Genomic DNA, 22,293 nt, shown 5'->3' on the forward strand with positions numbered 1-22,293 from the left:
AGTTTGAACAGCGAGAGATACCCCACTGCTGGAACCTACATAGATTCAGAATTCTGGGTAGTAGAAACAGCAGTGCAGACAGTGAAAGTTCACTTGAAAGTCTATCTAAACGTATCTGGCTCTGGGGGATAGAGAGTGAGAGAGTGTAGTCAGTGACATCACAAGTGCTCTTGCTCCTTCCTGGGTGTTATGTTGTAGCCTGGAGAAGGAGAGGCAGGACCTTCCTCTGCAGATAAACAGATCACGCCATACAAAGGAAGACTCACGGGTGTGTGAAAGGGCAGGGACAGGACCAGTGATTCTCACTAGTGACAATTCTGTTCTCCAGGAGTTACCTGGAAACATTCTTGATTTCAAAGGCTTGGGGTGTGAACTTCAGTGTCCCAGATTACTATGGAGGTTGGGCATCTTTTCATGTTAATGGCTGTTTGTGCTTTCTTTTGTGTGAAATGCTTGTTCTGTCTTTTGCTCATTTTTTGTTATTTTGTCTTTTCAAATGGATTTTGCCAGAAATTCTGCCAAACCTCTTATAAGTCACAGAACAGTGCCCCCTCAACAAAGAATTATCTCACCCTAAATGGCATGGATGCTGAGGGTGAGAAACCCTACGCTAGACAGAAGCACATGCCTCTGCAGGCAGGGCACGGGGACTCCTCCCAAAGAGGGGCAGCAGGAAGAGGAACCCCCCCTCCTGACCACTTCCAAGACATCTTGAGACTCCAAGGTCTATGCCTCAAGAGGTCTGGCTCTGGTGCTAAGGTGGCCTATCTTTTCTGAAGAACACTTGCCAACATCTCCATTTGCTTCTTTTGGATTCAAAAGAATGTTTCATTTCTCACTTGATATATCCAAAAGAAACAAATGGAGATGTTGGCAAATGTTATATAGAAGGGCACTGATTACAAATTCACAACAGCATTAAAAAACCGAACTTAATTTCACTGACAACAGGGGTTTGGAAAAAGCATGGGATATCTAAGTGATAAAATACTGAGCCAGCAATAAAACGGAGATAGAAAGAATATGATGCAGTCATGGGAAAATGTTTGCCAGGTATTGAGAGAAAAAAGGATATGCAATATGATCCAATGTTTTAAATATATAATATGCACATTGTAAGTATACTCCAAAACATCAACAATAATAACTACTGTGTGAATGGGCAGAGAAAGAGGCTATGGGCGATGCCACCTCTCCTCCCCCAAAATACCTTACCTGTCCAATATCTCTGCAACTTGCCAGTGGAAATTAACTAATATAAGTTTAGCAACTGAATGAGATACCTAGAAAGAAGAAAGGGGGAAAAAAAATCAAATTACAACTGTTGTTTCTTTCAGAGAACTCCACATTTTGAGAAGTACATGCATTCATGTCTACGGCAGGCCCAGGTTTGATTTCCAAATTCTTCCTCTTGGTTCTCTGCTTCATTTTTTAAATTCGGACTCCTATGGGACACCTGGGTGGCTCAGTGGGTTAAAGCCTCTGCCTTCGGCTCAGGTCATGATCTCAGGGTCCTGGGATCGAGCCCCGCATCGGACTCTGCTCGGCAGGGAGCCTGCTTCCTCCTCTCTCTGCCTGCCTCTCTGCCTACTTGTGATCTCTGCCTGTCAAATAAATAAACAAAATCTTAAAAAAAAAAAGGGACTCTTATAATCTTAGTGATAATATTAATATAACCTTTCCTGGATCTCGTTGACTTTTTTTTGTTTTCATTAATGACACTTCTAAGAAATTAGTCTGATTTGAAGCTGAAGTAAAAACACCCTGTTATGGTAACAACCCAGCATTTGACTGAAGCAGAAGAGCTGTGTGTTCCCTGATGGGGCCTATGTTTCCTCAAGCTGCTGTAGGAGGCCACACATGGAAAGTGCACCTTTAGTTAGGCCTATCACTTGCAGAAAATCTTCAGGCTTGCACTTCTTGTATAAATCCAGCAAATCAAAACACCCCTGCTTAAAATCTCCAAATTCCTGGCAACCAATGAGCCCCGATCACAAGTATGATTTAAAAGTCTATGGACAGGAAGCCTGGGTGGCTCAGTTGGTTGGACGACTGCCTTCGGCTCAGGTCATGATCCCGGAGTCCTGGGATCGAGTCCCGCATCGGGCTCCCAGTTCCATGGGGAGTCTGCTTCTCCCTCTGACCTTCTCCTCGCTCATGCTCTCTCTCACTGTCTCTCTCTCAAATAAATAAATAAAATCTTTAAAAAAAAAAAAAAAAAAAGTCTATGGACAGGGGCGCCCGGGTGGCTCAGTGGGTTAAAGCCTCTGCCTTCGGCTCGGGTTGTGATCCCAGGGTCCTGGGATCAAGCCCCGCATCGGACTCTCCGCTCGGTGGGGAGCCTGCTTCCCCCTCTCTCTGCCTGCCTCTCTGCCTACTTGTGATCTCTCTGTCTGTCAAATAAATAAACAAAATCTTAAAAAAAAAAAGCGCCTATGGACAGCTTTTGTGGCCCCTACATTTTAAAGCACACTGGTTGTGGCTATCAAAGAGCCCCAGAAGGTGCTCTGAGCTAGCAATTCTACTTCTGTAAATTTTTCTGAGGAAATCATAAAAGATATGTGTACAGCAGTGTTTTACAAGAGTAAAAAATTAAAAATAATCTAAATGTCCAACAAAAAGGAAATAGGTAAATAATATATGACAGATCCATGCAATGATTTAGTATGCAGTCGTTGAAAAGGATGTTACAGAAATAAGTTATCGACATAAAAAGTTCACATTTTAATTTAGGGCAAAGAAGCCAGTAGTAAGACAGCAGGTACGTGTTATAGCCACAATACCTTGGTTAATAGGGAAAGCAGACTAGGGCACCTGGGTGGCTCAGTCAGTTAAGCATCTCACTCTTGAATTCAGCACAGGTCATGATCTCAGGGTTATGAGATAGAACCCTGTGTCTGGCTCTGCACTGAATGGAAAGCCTGCTTGGGATTCTCTCTCTCCTTCTGCCCCTCCCCAGCTCACGCATGCTCATGCTCTCTCGCTCTCACTCTCTCTTGCTAAAAAAAAAGGGGGTGGGGAGGGGAAGCGGACTAGTTACAGAAAGGAACACCCTGAGGTTGTCAAGACTAGCGTAGGGCCACAGAAGATACGGTTGTGTTTAGAGGTCTAGATCGGGCTTCGAGAGAGAGCAGCGCGGAGCACAAGGTGCTACTGAATCAAGGAGAAACAAGGAGCACACTTCAGACCAGAGAGCCAAGAGGACACGCAGAACCCTGGTCCTCTGCCCACTGGACTGAGTCTTTACACAGAAGCTACCAAGGAACCGTAAGGCAGCTGGTCCACAGGTAAGAGCCGCAGGGGAAGACACAGTGACCAACATGTAATCCCTGGCCCGAGAGCTCAAGTCACTCCTGAAAGGAGACAGGAGCATACTTGCTAAACAAGGACATGTCCCAGTGTATACTCAGCGTTAGACGCTATGTCAAAGTGCAGTGAGTGAATGCCTTTTTGTCCTACAGCCCAGGTACATCTTGAGAAAACCAAGCTCTCAAGATAGCGCACTTCACTAAAGGTGGGGGTCCCCGCGTCCCTTCCATGCAAGGTAACAGCCACCTGACTCATACATGTTGCTATATTATTTTCCTGTTGAGGACCATAGAGACTTTAGGTCTCAGATTCCTGAATTGTAACTGACATTTCTTCTAACTGTAGCCATAACAAAGCTACTTATCTATAGCAAACCACTATCACAAAATGAAAACAGAAACAAACATTGGCTTAAAGTTAAATAACTGCTTTGAATATAGCTTCTGACTATGATTAAAAAAACAAAAAACAAAAAACACGACTGGTAGTGATGCTGTTTTGGATGACCTCCTAACAGAGTCTTTTCTATCACCTCTTACCTAGTGGGGCCCAATCAGCCCTACACCATTTTCTGTCCTGACTTTTAAATGTCTTGGCATGTTGTGGCTATTAGGTCTTGACAAAGGCACTTAATGACCCAGAGTCCTCACCATGTCCAGCAGCTACCCCTACCTTCTCACCACAGATGGCTTGGGTGGAGCCTGGGAGCTAAAAACAGGTGTCAGGCTGCTTCTCACAGATCCACAGAGCCTAGAACTGGACTGGACAGAGGGTGACCACTCAACAGATGCCAATCATTAAGTGACATCATGTCTTTAATCTGTGGATTTTCAAAATGGAACTCAACTTTTCTTAGGAAACAGAATTTTAGCACTCTACCTAGTCTGATCCTTTGATCTGAATAGCACTTAACAGCAGCAACAAAACCTCCGAATTCGCACACCACATGCAACCCACCTATGCAAAACACAGCCCTCTGTTGAGACAGAAATTTTATTAATGACTGCAAGTCCACTAATGACCAACTGAGAGTATCCTAGCAGAGTTGAGTTTTGGTGAGAGGAGATTATGTGAAGAGAGGGTACATCTAGCACTTCATGAAACTGATAGTGGAGTGATACGAATCTCTTCTTCCCAACAGCCAAGAATACATCAATACATACAAGATAAGAGGCACACGTTTGTCAGCCATATGCACCTCCCACCAGCCTTCTGCAGGAAGTGCTACTGTGATCCCCACATCACAGATGGAGGTGTGAAAACGGCCCATATTATGTCCACAGTATATCACTGAAAATCAGGGATTTTCCTTCAATAATCCATTATAAACCTGAAGGAACTCAGAGACGATTAACTTAAGCAAAATGCAGTGTGAATGCAGCGTGACTGTGCCTTGCCCTACAGTGGCACCATAGAATCTACAGGGAAGTCAGGTTCTAAAAGGCTCTCCAGCAAAAACAGCACAGGGGTAGACGAAGAGTACCTAGAATTTATGCTAAAAGTAGTAGACCCATGGGACACCTGGGTGGCTCAGTCGTTAAGTGTCTGCCATCTGCCTTCAGCTCAGACAATGCATGATCCCAGGGTCCTGGGATCCAGTTTCACATCTGGCTCCTGCCTCTGCCCCTCTCCCTGCTAGTGCTTGTGCTCCATGCTCTGACAAATAAATAAATAAAATCTTTTTTAAAAATTAAAAAAAGGGGGGGGGGCGCCCGGGTGTCTCAGTGGGTTAAAGTCTCTGCCTTCGGCTCAGGTCATGATCCCAGAGTCCTGGGATTGAGCCCCGCCTTGGACTCTCAGCTTGGCGGGGAGCCTGCTTCCCCCCACCACTGCCTGCCTCTCTGCATACTTGTGATCTCTGTCAAATAAATAAAAATCTTAAAAAAAAATTTTTAAAAAGTAAAAAAAAGTAGTCACAGCAGGGAGGCCACCTCATCCTTGATTTGGGGTCACAAGAGAGAACTGGGGACGCCTGGGTGGCTCAATTGGTTGAGCGTCTGCCTTGGCTTGAGTCATGATTCCAGGATCCTGGGACTGAGTCCCGCATCCAGCTCCCTGCTCAGTGAGGAACCTGCTTCTCCCTCTACCCCTCCCCTTCCTCCTGCTTGTGCTCAGGCAAGAGCTCTCTCTTTCTCTCTCTCACAAAAATAAATAAAATCTTAAACAGAACAGACTGTAAACATGTCCCAGTAGTATCTCAGAGGAAGCAAACATGGTGATTTGGGGGCAGAAAAAGATGTGGGAGGGGGTGCGGGGTGCCAATATTTAAGTCTTCCACAAGAGGGCCAGGACAAACCTTGGGGATGATATTAAAGCATTAAAAATAAAAATCTAGGGTACCTGGGTGGCTCAGTGGTTAAAGCCTCTGCCTTTGGCTCAGGTCATGATCTCAGGGTCCTGGGATCAAGTCCTGCATCGGGCTCTCTGCTCAGCGGGGAGCCTGCCTCCTCCTCCTGTCTCCCTCTACCTGCCTCTCTGCCTACTTGTGATCTTTCTGTCAAATAAATAAAAAAATCTTAAAAAAAAAAAAATCTTTCTCAAAGTGCAAACAGCTGAACGCTCTCAAGAAAGAACTTCCTGAGTATTCACACCATTACAGTTTGATGCTCATAGGGCTCAGCAATCCACTCTGAATCTATTAGAGTCAACAGTTCACAGCGGGGGAGTCTTCCATTCTTCTGTATGTTTTCAATTGTGGAGAACAGAATCTTTTAGTAGAATCAAGATGAGCCTTTGTTGGACTGTTTTGCTCAAGAAATTAACAACCTATCAGTACTACTGTCTGGACCTCTCCAGTCTATATTCCTCAGGAATACCTTCCTGAAACCCTGATGTAAAAGTAATAACACTAAACAGCTCTTACAGAGCTCTCACATCTTGCCAGGATCAGCTCCCACCCTGTTTAAAACCCATCAGTGTTTTCCAGTACTGAGGAGACAAACCTTAAGCCCTTAGTGGAAGAGTCATCAGAACCACTGTGCCCTGGAGTCCAGCATTAGACCAAGTGATACTAGCACCCTCATACACTTAGCCAACTATTCTCTACCAAGGCTGCCCTTTTTTGTAGCAAATAGTTGGAAATTAAAGAACATACTTCTGGGGGTACCTGTGTGGCTCAGCGGGTTAAGCCTCTGCCTTCGGCTCGGGTCGTGATCTCAGGGTCCTGGGATTGAGCCCCACATTGGGCTCTCTGCTCAGCAGGGAGCCTGTATCCCCCTCTCTCTATGCCTGCCTCTCTGCCTACTTGTGATCTCTCTGTCAAATAAATAAAATCTTTAAAAAAAAAAAAAAAAAGAACATACTACCGTAGAACCTGTATGTCACAGAAGAAATCACAAGAGAAATTAGAAAATGTTTTGAGCTACATGATAATGAAAATACCACAGTAAGAACTGAGTGAGATCCTGCTAACATGATGCCAGAGGGTAATTTATAACTGTAAATGTTCATACTATGAAAAAAAATATAAAAATCAATGACATAAAGTCCCCTTAAGAAACTAAAAAAAAAGACCATACAAATAAATCTTTAAAAAGGGGGGGCACCTGGGTAGCTCAGTCGTTAAGTATCCAACTCTTAGTTTCAGCTCAGGTCATGATCTTGGGATCAAGCTCCATGTTGGGTTCTGAGCTCAGCAAGGAGTCTACTTGAGGATTCTCTCCTTCTGCCCCCCCCCCCCCGACAGGGGTGAGAGCTCTTGCATATAAATAAAATCTTATTTTTTTTAAAGATTTTATTTATTTGTTTTACAGACAGAGATCACAAGTAGGCAGAGAGGCAGGCAGAGAGAGAGGGGAGAAGCAGGCTCCCCGCCGAGCAGAAAGCCTGATGCGGGGCTCGATCCCAGGACCCTGGGATCATGGCCTGAGCCGAAGGCAGAGGCTTTAACCCACTGAGCCACCCAGGCGCCCTGCATATAAGTAAAATCTAAAAAAAAAAAAAAAAAAGAAACTAGAAAAAGAGGACTAAACTCAAAGCAAGTGAAAGGAAAAAATTAAAAAGATCCAAAGAGAAAAAAGTAAAATTCAAACCAAGTAATATTGAAGAATAAATCCTATAAGTTGATTCTTTTTTTTTTTTTTTAAGATTTTATTTATTCATTTGACAGACAGAGATTACAAGTAGGCAGAGAGGCAGGCAGAGAGAGAGGAGGAAGCAGGCTCCCCGCTGAGCAGAGAGCCCGACTGGGGCTCGATCCCAGGACTCTAAGATCACGACCCGAGCGGAAGGCAGAGGCTTTAACCCACTGAGCCACCCAGGCGCCCCCTATAAGTTGATTCTTAAGGAAGATCAACAAAGCTGATTAAAAACTTTAGCCAGAACATTTAAGAAAAAAAGGGAATACAAATTACCAATAATGGGGGTAAAAAAGGGATTGTCCCTACAAACCTTACAGATACTAAAAGGAAAATAAGGGAACATTATCAATCTATTTTTTTAAAGATTTTATTTATTTATTTGACAGACAGAGATCACAATTAGGCAGAGAGGCAGGCAGAGAGAGGGAGAGGCAGGCTCCCTGCTGAGCAGAGAGCCCGATGCGGGGCTCGATCCCAGGACCCTGGGATCATGACCTGAGCCCAAGACAGACGCTTGACCAATTAAGCCACCCAGGCGTCCCATCAGTAATCTATTTTTTTTTTAGTAATCTATTTTTAATAAATTTCACATCTTAGGTGAAAGTGACAAGTTCCTTAAACATTACTTAGCAAAACTGACACAAAATGGGAAAAAATAAACCGAAAAACTCTATATCTATTAAAGACATGGAATTCATAATCAAAAATTTCTCACAAAATTCCATGCCCATAACTTTTTACTAGAGAACTTCATCAATGCTAATCTTTTTTTTTTTAAGATTTTATTTATTTATTTATTTATTTGACAGAGAGAGAGAGAGAGAGAGATATCACAAGTAGGCAGAGAGGCAGGCAGAGAGAGAGGAGGAAGCAGGCTCCCTGCTGAGCAGAGAGCCCGATGCGGGGCTCAATCCCAGGACCTGAGATCATGACCTGAGCCGAAGGCAGAGGCTTTAACCCATTGAGCCACCCAGGCGCCCCTCATCAATGCTAATCTTAAACACTTTCAGAAACTCAAGAAAGTAATACTTCTTCCAAATTAATTTTATGAGACTAACATAATTCAGATACAAAAAATCTGACGGGGCACCTGGGTGGCTCAGTGGGTTAAGCCTCTGCCTTCAGCTCAGGTCATGATCTCAGGGTCTGAGCCCTGCATCCAGGCTCTCTGCTCAGCGGGGAGCCTGCCCGCACATGTTCCCCCCACCATGTGATCTCTCTGTCAAATAAATGAACAAAAATCTTAAAAAAAAAAAAAAAAAACCTGACAAAAATATAACAAAAAGAAAATTACAGACCAGTATCCCTTATAAACAGACACAAAAATCAATCCAAATATTTTAGCAAATTAAATCCAGCAATATAGAAAAAGGACAATATGGCGTAACAAAATGAGGTTTATCCAAGGAATGGAAAGATTTAACATTTGAAAGCTCCTATTGTAATTCACTGAATTAACAAAATAAAGGTGTAAAAAATGAACATTTGTGTTACAGAAAACCCATTTGACAAAATTCTATATTCATTCAAGATCAAAATTCTCAGCAAATCAGGAAAAAAATGAACTGCTGAATCTGATATAGGGCATCTATGAAAAGCATTATATTCAATGATGAAACAGTGAATGCTACTATGCTACTATCAGGAAAATGGTACAGATGACCACCCTCACCATTTAACATCATATTGGAGTAGCCTAGCCAGGGCAGTAAGACAAAGTGTGTGTGTGTGGTGGGGGGAGACATAAAATACCTTAGTAAAAGATTGGAAAAAGAAGAAGCAAATCGGTCTCTATTTCTAGATAAAATGACTATTTACTCAGAAAATCTTAAACAAATGTACAAAACTACTACTAGAACTAATAAATGAACTTAGTAAGATAACAAAGTCAATATACAAAACCAAATGTATTTCTATACAGAGGCAAACAAATGAAAACTAAAATTTAAAACAGGTGAAGTGTTAATAATATACTTTATTTAGACTAATACATCTAAATATTTTTTTAACATGTAATCCACAAAAATTATTCATGAACTATTTTATTTCATATCCTTTTATTCACGTAAGTCTTCAAAGTACACTGTATATTTTAAAATTATAGCACATGCCAATTCAAACTGGCCACATTTCAAATACCCAATGGCTACACGGGGTCATAGCCACTGGACGGAACAACACAGCTCCAGACCCAACAGAGCAATCAAAATTAATCAAAATCAAAGCAGGGGTTTTTTGGGGGGCAGAGGGCACAAATTAAAAGTTGATCATAAAATCTGTAGAAGGTAAAAGACCCGCAATATCCAAAGAAATCTTGAAAGAGAAAATTTGGAGGACTTACACTAACTTCAAAACTTTCTATGAAGCTACAGTAATCAAGACAATGAAGTATGTATGGGCTTAGAAACAGAGAGATCAATGAAACAGAATAAATCCAGAAGTAAACTCAGACACCTGAGGTTAATTTTATACAGAGGTGCCAAGGAATTCAGTAGAGGAAACATTCAACAAATGGTTCTGGGATAACCAAATATCATTATACAAAAGCAAACCACGGAACTTAGAGACTTCACAGCACGCAAAAAGGAACTCAAAATAGTTCACAGATTTAAATGTAAAAATCTCTGCATCCTTGGTTTAGGTAAAGATTTCTTAGATACAACAACGAAAGCACTATCTTGAAAGAAAAACTGATAAACTGGACTTCATTAAACTTTTAGTCTTCAAAGACATTATTAAGAATGTCTTGGAAGAGATGGAAGAGACAAGCCAGAGACTAGGAGAAAATAATTACTAATCATATATTTGACAAAGAACTTAATTCAGAATCTATAAAGAACTCAGGCAACTCAATAGGACAAACAACCCAATTTTTAAAAAATGGGCAAAAGGTCTTAACACTTTACCTGAAAAAGGTATGAAGAATAAATATGCAAAAGAAAAGATCCTTAATGTTATCAGTCATAAGGGAATTGCCAATAAAAACTGCAAGATACCACTTCATACTCAACAGAATGAATATAATCCAAAAGACTATCCACACCAAGTGCTAGAAAGGATGTGGAGAAACTGGAACCCTTATACAACGCTGGCTGGAATCCAAAATAGCATTCATCTCGGAAAACAGTTTGGCAGTTTCTTAAAACATTAAACACACACTTACCATACAAACTAGCAATCCCACTCCTAGATATCTATCCAAGAGAAATGAAAACATATGTCCATTTAAAGCCCTGGACAAGAATGGTCATGGCAGCATATTTTATAATCACCCCAAACTGGAAACAACCCAATGTCCATTAACTGATGAATGAATAGATCAACAAAATGTAATAATATATCCATACATGGAAAATCATTCAGCAATAAAAAGGAAAACACTATCGACATGTAATGTGACATGGATGAACCTCAAAAACATTGTGCTCAGTGAAAGAAGCCAGACACAAAAGATTACATACTGTACAATTCCCTTTATATGCAGTTTCTGGAAAAGGTAAAACCATAGGGAAAGAAAGATGATCTCTAGTTGCCTGAGGCTTTGAGTGGGGACTGGCTAACAAACACAAGGAACTTCCCAGATGATGAAAGTGTTCTTTCTATAACTCAGATTGTAGTGATGGTTACATCGCTGCATAAACTTATTAAAATTCATCTAATGGTACACTTTAAAATGGGCAAATTTAATGGAATATAAATACTTTAAGAAATCTCTATAAAAATAAAATTGGTTGGTTGATGGCTAAGCTAGATATATAACAAAACAAATGTAGCAAAAGGTTAGCACCTGTATAATCTTGTTAGTAGGTATATGGATGTCCACTGTACAATTCCTTAAACTTCTTTGTTTTAATTTTTCAAAATATAAGTCAGGAGGGACTTTTAACATAATTGCAGTAACTTGCATAAACAAATGTCACAATAACAAAATGCTGACCTTTATGCTACTGCATCAAATAGTCATTTTGACCTTTTATTTACTCCTCAAAATGAAAAACTTCCCTACATGGTTTTGACCAAAGGTTAACTGATCATACAGTGTGAATTTCAGCATAAGCAGATATAACTTCCACAAAGATCTATAATGCCAGTATTTTACAATACTCTGTGGCTCTCTCCCAACCTCCTAGACCAAGTCTTCTTAGTGTTCCAATGGACACTGCTCCTAGTCTTTCTGCTCCTTAAATGTTGCCATTCCACAAAGCACAGCTCTCAGGCCTGTCTTTGAGTCGTCACAGTTGTGGCTAAGCCTTGCTCAGTGTGAACAGAAGCCCCAAAGGTAAGAACTCCTCTCTTATTTTTCCTAGGAGCTGGGGAAGGGAATGCAACTGATCAAGGTGGGGAAGGGAAGGCAAATAGTGGTAAAAAGTTCATCAAAGACTGAAGGATACCCTCAAGTCTCTAGTGGTCCAGAGTCAAAAGATTTGGTAAGAGCACAGAAGCCAAGAGCAGCCTTATCTTCCCTGCCTTTTCCTCCCCTCTCTCTCCATACCCTCAAACCTGACAAATAATAGTTCAGGAACCTCTGGGGAGCTTTCCTTCCAGCTTGAAAAAAACAAAAACAAAAATGGGGGATCACCTTCCGTTGTCATTTACCCTGAACACTGCTCTGCATTGCAAATCCAGTCTGGCTTCCTTTTGCCGTTGCATTTATAATCCCAACACCCTCGAATGGTTTCCAGTTCTTTGTTTCAGGAAAACCTTAGCTACATGCATGTCAGAAAGGACACTGCTGCTGGTCATCAGTATTTCCCAAAGGCTGCAGACAAACATCTTCACTCATCTTCTACAATCTATATTTGGGTCAGATGCTTAAAAGTTATTTCCCTTATACGGGTCCTCAAAACATGTTCGGTAGTTACCGCTTGTGCACTGATAACCTAAAGAAGTAGACAACTGCTGGGAGAGTTAAGTTCTTCTTTCTGTTTCTTATAAACAATGTAGTAAGTGTGTATACAATTCCGTCCCTACTTCATAAGTAGGGCCTGGGGGATGGGAAGTAGGGACCAGTGGGAAATGGAGAATATGGGCCAGTGGTGCTAAGATGTTTTCCACAGAGATGTAATAAAGGGTAAATGAATGTTTTAGCCGCAGTAACCAGCAAGGAGCTCCTCACTGGTTAAGAGTATACAAGTTCACCACCTCTGCATTTCATTCGATATTCTGGAGGCACTGCCTTCCATGCTCTAAGGGCTTCAGAGACTAAAGAAATGAAACAGTGTAAACATCCAACTGTCACTTAAAGTCGAGACCACCGTGATGAGATAAAAATTCTGAATCTGCATGGCCTCCAACCCACTCACTACAAGGAAACAGCAGCAGGATTTCTAGGCCTTAGATAAGGTAATTCCAGCAGCAATTTGGCTACTGGCTTGTACTTCAGCAATTCTGTGGCGTGCTGTCCCACCCCATGTTTCAACTTTACTGTGCATATTTTCTCCATTAGGTCCCTAAGCAGAAAGCAGACTGTGGTAAAACAATTTTAAAAATCACAGGTCCCCAAGCCCACATCAAGTTTGTTAGTAAACGAGAACCACAAATTTCTTTGTAAGTCTCTATCAGAATTTTATATTTATCACTGAAACAAACATTTCTTGATCTCCTGACCACAAGGAACTTAAAATACTAGAGCGAGATAAACCTTGCTACTGAAGAAAATCATAAGAACATACAACATCTTGGACCCTTTCTAATATACAACCAATATCCATCTTTAAAAACAATGTTTTAAGAGTTTTGGGAAATTTAATAGTTACTACTTGACATCCCAGAGCATCTGGATAGTGTACGTTTAGTATTCAAAATAATGTATAGGACGTGCTAATTTTATGTAAGGATCAAGGCACACAGTGAGTAGCCTCTGCTCTTGACAACAGTTCCCCGAGGAAACGCATGAGCACCGTCAGTTGCTTCTTCCTCTTTTTAGTCACCTACAGCTGGATGAAGCTGTCCAGCCCTTGGGGACAAGTTAATAACACGGCTTGCAAATAGATCCTTCCCCCAGAAAAAAGAAATCCAGCAGCCCACCAAAACTGTCACCAGCCCTTCCCACACTTACCAGTGCCATAGGGAGGATGCAGCTGATGGCAGTGAGCATCAACGGCCTGAAAAAATACAGGTGGTAGTTTCAATTTTTATTTAGAATTCTTACTTGCCAACTGCCTGAAAATTTTTAAGGCTACACGAATGGGTCTCCATGCCTCAGCCTGTGTTAAGCCACTTCGTGGTCCAATCACATTTGTTAACAAACACTAGTGGTAATTCACTAAACAGCAGAGATGAAGGAAAGGAGTGAACTGTGGGTGAGCTTCTGGATCTGGGGTAGAAAGGGACATGACATAGGAAAGCTAGCCTAAGGAGATCAAGATGGATGAATTCAGGTCTTGGAGGGTAGGGGGTGAGGCGAGAAAGTACTAAAAGGGATAAGAGGAAGAAACAAGGTTAAAGTACAGAGACAAAGGAATAGGTGAATTATCACCCTAGGATGGGACAAAATCAGCAGCAATGATGGTGATAGCGGGGTCCCACCAGGGCTCTGACTTGAGGCAAGGCTCACCCCTACGGTCTAATTTAAGTGGTGGGCCTTCACTTCTCCCATACTTCACATCTACATATTCTCAGTTTCTAGGAGGTCAGCTCTCTGGCTCCTGATCATAACTTTGCTTCCTTTCACTTCTTCTTTACAGGTCTCCATGATGGGAGAGCTGACTTGTAATCAAGGCACCCATGCTATTCATGTTTTGAAAAATCTGATTAAATTTGAAGATTTCTCTCATCTAACCTTAACTCACTCTGTCTCTAATCATCAAATCATCAAATAAATACCAAAACCCCCCCAAAGACCTCACTAAATAAAAATTTTATGCAAAATACAATAAAGCAAAAATATGAGTCATCCATCCCTGACCACCAGGGTACTTTTTTAATGAAAAATTCCAAACATCTATAAAAGTGAAGAGTATGATGAAAATCATGTACCCGTCACCCAGCTCCAACATCAACTCATGGCCACTCAGGTCCACTCTATCTATACCTCATCTATCCATTACATGCTACAGTATCACGGAGTAAATCCCAGCCTATCTTTTAGGAAGCACATTTTAACGAAATACCTCTGGAAAGTACTTAGTACAAAGGGCTGGTTAAGCCCCTACGAGAATTCTAAGAGTTTTCCAGGGGGTGCCATATAAGCAGGATGACCACCATTTTTACGAACCAAGGTCATATCCAGTAACCAAACCAAAAGAAAACCAAACCAAAAGAAATGCAGACAGGAGCTGACATCCAATGAACTGCACATTGTAGGACTAAAATCCAAATCTCCTACCATGTTCATGCAGCCATAAGCCCACCCTGTCCAAAAATGATTTCAAATAATGCTCTGCCTCTTGTAGCTACTGCTACTGTGAGGAGGCCTGGAAGAGGGAATACCAAACACTACCTTGGCAGTACCATTCATGTTCCCACTCTTCTCTAGAGGATACCTCAGAGGTTAGCATATCTTACTGATAAAGCCATGGACTCCAAGAACATTTTTCAAAGACAGAACTACCAATTGCTGGCCTTAGCTGTGCTTAAAACATCTAACGCTATTTTTATAACCTTTCTGTTTATATAAAACTCCATCAGAAATGGAAGCTCCTTGAGGACAGAAATTTGAAACAACTTCCTTTTCTGCCATATGCAAGCACTTGGAACAATGCCAGCACCAGTACTAGATCCTGTCACTGCACACCCACACTCTCCTCCAGAACCCAGACAGGCACCAAGATCTTCCAGGCCTCTAGGGGATGCAGGGAGAGGCTAGATACAGCTCCCGAGGAAGGTTTAAAAAAAAAAAAAAAAGAATTTAAAAAAGGAAGGACAAGAGGTCCTCTGAGTTTGCAGAGGGTTCTGAAGGGCAGAGATGGTTACAGGAGGTTTGAGGTGACAAAAATCAAACATAAGGGTTAGAGAAGGGGGAAACAGCAAGGAGTTCAGGTTGGAGTCTGAAGAAGCTACTTTAAGTTTTTCAACAGACCAAGATAATCAAAGTGGCACTCTTAGTGGATATATCAGAAAATATGAAATACAAGTAGAAAAAGATTTATTTATATCTCCTCTCTCACCATTCTAAAAAAAGCGATGGCAGAAACTAAAGGCAAAGAGATCTTAGAATTATTTTATGGTAGAGGTCAAACTCTTTTTCCCCCCAGTTCTCAGCATCTATCTAAGAGTTAAAACAACGGAAGACACTCAGGAAAGAAACACTTGTTTATTGGGAATCAACAAGTTCTTAACCCATCCCAAATACCAACGAACAAGGAAAATCAAACGGCTCATAAAAAGCACTGTGATGAGAAGGAACAAAACCTGCGGCGCCATCCCAGCCCAGCATCTCAGTCTTCCTACCCAGGAGAAATCTCCACCAATTCTTTTGGCTGTCACCAACCTCATTAAGCATGCCCATAATTCTCTAGCAGATTTAGTGTACTTATACCACTCCCTACCACCCCTTCCAAGGCCCAACCTTTTTATATTTAAATTACTACTTTCAGTTCCTTCCTTCAGTTACCTTTGTAACTTTAAAATACTGTTTACAGGACCAGAATTGCTCTTTCTTCCTTGTGCTTCCAAAGCCACTATCCATAAAGGAGGATATTCTTCATACATTAGGCACAAATACATTTTATATCCAGTCACCAATTTTTCATACTTGTGCCACTTGTGGGTTTGATTTGTATTTGGCTTACAACTTTCTGCATAGTTTTTCTGCTTTGCGTAGGAATTCTAATTCCCTTGCCCCTTGTAAAAAGTTCTATGGTTTCTTCACTGTATTCCGACTATCTTCCAGCTTTTTCATTTTATCTGTTGCTTGGAATCTACCCACTACCATTCCCAAATAAATTTTTCCTGGATCCCACCAAATCTGTGTTCAAATCTGGGATGGCTACTTTCCAGGGTAAAACAGAGTACCTGTTGCACAGGTAACATGAGTCTTTTCATTGGACTACTAGGTTAGGGGTTAGTTCAGTCATTTCTTGAAATTTTTCCTTTTTTTAAAATTTTCATCTGTAAATAACTGCTTCAGAAAAGGTATAAGGAAAGAAAATTTCAGGCGTCCTTGCACATCTGAAAACAAGTGTATTTTCCTACGACAGATCTGGTTCAAAACCATTCTCCCTCAGGGCTGGGGAAGATTGCTGCTCCACTGCCTTCTGGTTGTCACTGTTGTGGATGACACATCTGATTCCCATTGCTTTAGAAGACCCAGTGTATATCATAGAAACTGTTATGGTTTCCTCTCTATTCTTGTTTTTCTGAAATTTCATAGTCACAATTCTAGCCGTGGGTCTTTCTTTATTCGTCTGAGCACTGGGCAGAAACTTTCAATATGAAGAATGCTCCCTTCTTTAGATCCTGGAAATTTTCTTCCTATACTTTTAAATATTTCTCTCCTTTCAATTTTTGTTCTCACTTCCCAGAAATTCTGGCAGATGATGGTTCTCCGGATTGATCCTTTATGTCTCTTTCTTCCGCATCAATTTTTGCCTGTATTTTGGCTTTATGCTGAGATTTTCTCTTGACTTTATCTTCTGATCTATCTACGGAATATTTTTTAACTTGGCAAACACATAATTCATCTCTATGAGCTTTTTTATTTTGACAGTTTCTTCCAGATGGCAACACTGATTGTTTCATGGATGCCATATCTTCTTGAATATCTAGCAGATTACTAAATAGTATGCTTTTAAAAACAAGCAAAACCATCTACTGGTCTGTTTCAGCTCAGATCAATTTTCCTGTTTCTTTTCCATTTTGCATGTTTTCCTCAAATGACTGGTGATTCTTGGTTAAAAAAACAAAGGGCCACCAAAAAAGGGAATGAAGTAGTGATACATGCTATAACTTGGATGAACCTTGAAAATATCATGCTAAGTGAAAGCAACCAGACACAAAAGGTCATATAGTGCGTGATTCCATTTATATGACATATACAGAATAAGTAAATCCATAGAGACAAAAAGCAGATTAGTGGTTGCCCAGGGGGAGTGGGAAATAACTGTTTAATGCATACCAGGTTTCCTTTTGGGTAATGAAAATGTTCTGGAACTAGACGGAGGTTATGGTTGCACACTGTGAATGTACTAAATGCTACTGATTTTCAACTTTAAAGTGGTTAATTTTATGTGAATATTACAATTTTAAAAGGGGTGGGAGAGGTCAGGAAAATGAATCCAACTCTGTGTACATGGACAGAACCTGTCAACTGTCAACTGACAGGCTTTTCTTTAGGGTGCTTAATCAGAGGCAGCATATACCCAAGACTCAAGAGCCCCCAAAGTGAGCAATGAGGTCAGCCCAATCTCACACTCTTTAAAGGCCCTATTTCTCCCCTATTTCTTAAAAATATGCAGATTATTTTGCCTAAACCAAGTGCGGGCAGGGCTGACTATTTTAGAGAGAAATCTCTAATTAATCCCCTCATTTGCAGTTGGTTTATCCCTTCCAGCCTTTGTCAGTCAAATCAGAGCTCAAGGTCTCTTCAAAGATTTGTGGGACAAAGTGGCTCCTGTGTGCAAGGTCTCCACAAGCCACCCCCCTCAACCTACTCTTTGTTGTATCATGAGTTTAATAACATGAATATGCCTTTACTTTTATTTTCATAATATTTCAAAATAGAAAACCACCCCTGAATTTACCTCATGCTCTTCAGCATCATCTTTCTCCCTGCCCTCCCCAACTCTCCAGGCAACCACTGTTTTACTTTCCTTCACGATGGGTTTGCATTTTCTAGAATTTTTTATCATTGAAATCATAAAATATCTGCTCTTTTTCCCTCCTGGGTTCCCTTATGCAGCATACTTTTTTGGGATTTACCAATGATGCTTATGTAAGCCATTCACTCTTTTTATACCGCTGAGAAGTATGCTGTTCAATGGGCACACCACTACTTGTTCGTTCATCTGTTTGTGGATATTTAAGGTTGTTTCCAGTTTTTGGCTACTGCAAATAAAACTGCTACAGACATCTGAATACCAAACAAACAAAAACAAATGGAGGGGATACAAAGGTATGTAAGGACAGCCAACGATCTTGCAGCAGAAGCCAATGCTAACATGCTAGCCGGGGGGAAAAAAAAAAAAGGATGTGTTCTGCATCATAAAATTCAAAACTCTTAAAACATTCACACTGGAGATATTATTGGTCATTTTTACAGCTGTCATTATCACAATGATCCTAAGAAACCACTTTTATCTTGATATCGATGACACAGGAAGTTACGTTTAGACATCAGAAATATTACAGGAAAAAAAAAATACAGGAAACCTATCAAACTTGCCAGTATAGTTGGGTGTCTTTATCCCACCCCTACTCCAGTTATGAAACCAGTACACTCTAAAGGTTGGACACATCCTTTCGGCAGCCAAAGAAAATGCACCCTTTCCTCCTCACTTTGATAACCTGAATTGTTTCACAATTTTTTTGTACTTCCACATGAATTCTCCACATGAATATAATGAATACCTTGCCTCATCTCTGAAAATTTTGTTTTATTATGTCTGCATAAAATAAGATTTTATTTTATTATGTCTGCATAAAATTCAGGCTTCTGTATCAGAATTGACAAAACTAATTCTGAGATGCACCCCAAGCTGGGAACCATACATCTACCAGGTATATACTGTTTCTGCTTAGACTTCAGCCAGCTTCATGGAAATCCTTTGATAACTGTGTCTTCTATTTACAAATGGGAACCTAGAGAAGTAGAGGTCTGGGGTTAAATTCTCAACTCCTGCATTCATTGACTTGGCTTAGACAGTCAGATCAACAAGAAACTCTCAAAGAGTTTAAGCCCTGGCTTACAAACAAGAGTTTCTAATTAGCATAAATACACAGCAAGACACATGCACAGAGTGGTACAGAGACAGGAGTGTCCAACTTTGCCTGGGGAAGAGGGAGGGCTTCATGGAAGAAGGGAGTCAAGGGTACCTCAGCTTCCAGCTTGGTGGATGGTGGTATCATCAATTAAGACAGAGAATCCAGGGGCGCCTGGGTGGCTCTGGCACCTGGCCTCTGCCTTTGGCTCAAGTCATGGTCTCAGGGTCCTGGGATCGAGCCCCACAACGGGCTCTCTGCTCGCTGAGCAGAGAGCCTGCTCCACCGCCCCCCCCCCCAACCCGGCCTGCCTCTCTGCCTGCTTGTGATCTCTGTCAAATAAATAAATAAAATCTTAAAAAAAAAGAGAGCGAACGAGAGAATCCAGGCAACCAATTTTTTTTTTTAAGATTTTATTTATTTGTTTTTTAGAGAGAGAGCGAGCGCACACTCGAGCACAGGCAGAGTGTGGCAGGCAGAGGCAGAGGGAGAAGCAGGCTCCCTGCTGAGCAAGGAGCCCGATGTGGGACTCGATCCCAGGACGCTGGGATCATGACCTGAGCCAAAGGCAGCCGCCAACTGAGCCACTCAGGCGTCCCCAGGCAGCTAATTTTGATGGCACTGGAGTTATTTCTTGTTAAAAGGAGGCAAAGCTATCTACAGATTCTGGAAAATAAAAGCCTAAACTAAGGGATAAAAGAAATGAGAATGACTAGAGCCCGTACTGGCCAAGAAAGAAGCCACTAGTCAGACGGCAAATTTTCCAGATGGAGACCACTCTTTGTTCATGATCATAAGAACAGTTCTATTCTATTAAAACCTCTAAACCAACCTTTTGCTCACTCTCCCTGTATTTTTCTCCATTTCTGGTTGATAACTTGAGGTTTTCACAGTAAAACCATTTCATGTGTATAAAGATTTGTGACAGTTCTAAGAAAAGGGAACACAAATAAGCTTCAAATTCTGGTAATTCATGTCAATTTGAGTAATCAAGCCACAGGACAGACACATTTTAGGAAGAGCAAGATGAGAAGCTTCCTGTATCTCATCTGTACCTTTCTCAAATCCTTCCTATAACTCTTTCCTCTTTTGGGCAGAGAAATCTAAACTGTGAAATTTTTCCTAGAGCAGTAGGGGCAAAGGCAAAGTAAAAAAAAGCAAAACAAAACAGGGGAGACTGGGACAGAGCACAAGTTAAAATAAGGAGATGCCCCAATAATAAGAACCTCCAATTAACCAAGCACTTCATTAAGTAGTTCTATCAATGCAGGCCTAAGACCAAACACAGCAGTGAACCAAAAATGTAGGAATAACAGACAAGCTATATTCCCCTGCATCCTTTTCCTGGTCCCAATTCAAAATTCATTTTGTGTTATTTTTACCTTTCTTATCAGTGAGCCCCATGAGAAGGGAACCGGAGGCTCTGGATGAAGACAAAAAAATCCGAAGTACATGATCCATCTACCACATGCACACTAGAGACATCATCTGTATGCCACCCAGAACCTTCCTCAACGTGGCTTTTAGCCTGCAACTGAAAATGCACAGTCCTAAGAGTGTGTTCTAAGGAAGTGCAGTAAATATGTGAAAGTAACAATCCCACTGTTCTGCACTTGCCCGCCATGACTTGCATTCCACCGTGACCATTTGTTTGAACATTCATGTGCCAGGCACTTGACATGCATTATCTCATTTACTGCAGCGAAGGAGGTCTCTTTATCATTATTTTACAGTTGAGAAAATTGAAGCTTAGAGATGTTAGGAACTTGCCCAAGGTCACATTATATTAAATGGCAAAAAAAGGAAATGGAGCCCAACCATCTGACCCCTAGCCCAGGCTCTGGCCAAGGGCCAAGAGACTCAAAGGCCACATTTACGAAAGTGTTCACAGCAACATAACCAGTCCCCAAGAACTGTAACACATAAGTACTTACCTAAATGCCCAATGGAGAAAGTCTGAGCAAATTAAGGCTCAATATGATGGTGTGATACTCAGCCATTTAAAGTAATTTATGAGGATGAAGTAAAAATGGGGAAATAGTTAAAATACAGGCATACCTCATCTCACCAAATTTTACAGATATTATTTTGTGTGTGTTTTCAAAAACAAACTGAAGGTCTGTGGCAACCCTGCATCAAGTAAGTCTATCAGTACCATTTTTCTGATAGCATTTGCTAACTTCCTGTCTCTGCGTCACATTTTGGTAATTCTTGCAATATTTCAAATTTTTTCATTATTATTGTATTTGTTATGGTGATCTGTGATCAGTGATTACAACCTGCTGAAAGCTCAGGTGATGGTTAGCAATTTTCAGCAATGTTATTTTAAAATTAGGATATTTACATTATTTTATAGATACGTTGCTACTGAACACTTAACAGATGACTGTATAGCATAAATACAACTTTTTTTTGTGCTGGGAAACAAATTCATTTGACTTGCTTTATTGTGATTTTTGCTTTATTGCAGTGGTCTGGAACCAAAACTGCAATATCTCTGAGGCAAGCTTGTATATAAGAAAGTAGCAGAATATAAAAATACATGTCCAGAACAATTACCAGAATCTAACATCCATCAGGGAAGGGACCTATCTATGTTGTTCAATGCTATTTTTTCAGTGCCTGGCACATAGTAAGTGCTTAATAAATATTGGTTAAATGAATGAATTGAAGCACAGTAATATTATGTATAAATTTGGGTAAGACCTGCAGGACTATCAGCAAGGAAGAAAACTTTTATTTTAGGTTAAGGAATTATGAAGGATATTTCTTCTTTAAATACTGTAGTAACACCTCAACAATAAAAGGTTAAATATAAATAAGTTAAGGATTAGAACACAAATGTAGGATTAAAAGCACCCCTTAAGGGGGTGCCTGGGTGGCTCAGTCAGCTGAGTGCCTGACTTTTTTTTTTTTAAGATTTTATTAAAAAAAAAAAAAGAAAAAGATTTTATTTATTTGTTTGAGAGAAAGAGCATGAGGGAGGGACATACAGAGGAAGAGGGAGAAGCAGACTCCCCACTGAGCAGGGAGCCCAAGAACCCAA

General features: G+C 40.9%; 1 protein-coding gene across 2 annotated transcripts in view; it reads right to left on the minus strand.

Annotated features, from left to right (window-relative positions):
- Nucleotides 1-22,293, minus strand: part of ARIH2 (ariadne RBR E3 ubiquitin protein ligase 2) — a 50,786-nt gene that overhangs the window by 16,417 nt on the left and 12,076 nt on the right. The window contains exons 2-3 of one of the 2 annotated variants that reach the window (XM_047694416.1): nt 13,447-13,492; nt 1,216-1,283 (exon numbers count right to left, since the gene is read on the minus strand). In XM_047694416.1, coding sequence (XP_047550372.1) covers nt 1,216-1,283; nt 13,447-13,485 — 107 coding nt within the window. In that variant the 5' untranslated portion in view covers nt 13,486-13,492. The remainder of the gene's footprint in view (nt 1-1,215; nt 1,284-13,446; nt 13,493-22,293) is intronic. The other variant, XM_047694407.1, reaches the window with a different exon arrangement.

Source organism: Lutra lutra, chromosome 1, assembly GCF_902655055.1.
Source record: "Lutra lutra chromosome 1, mLutLut1.2, whole genome shotgun sequence".
In the NCBI taxonomy this organism is placed as follows: Eukaryota; Metazoa; Chordata; class Mammalia; order Carnivora; family Mustelidae; genus Lutra; species Lutra lutra.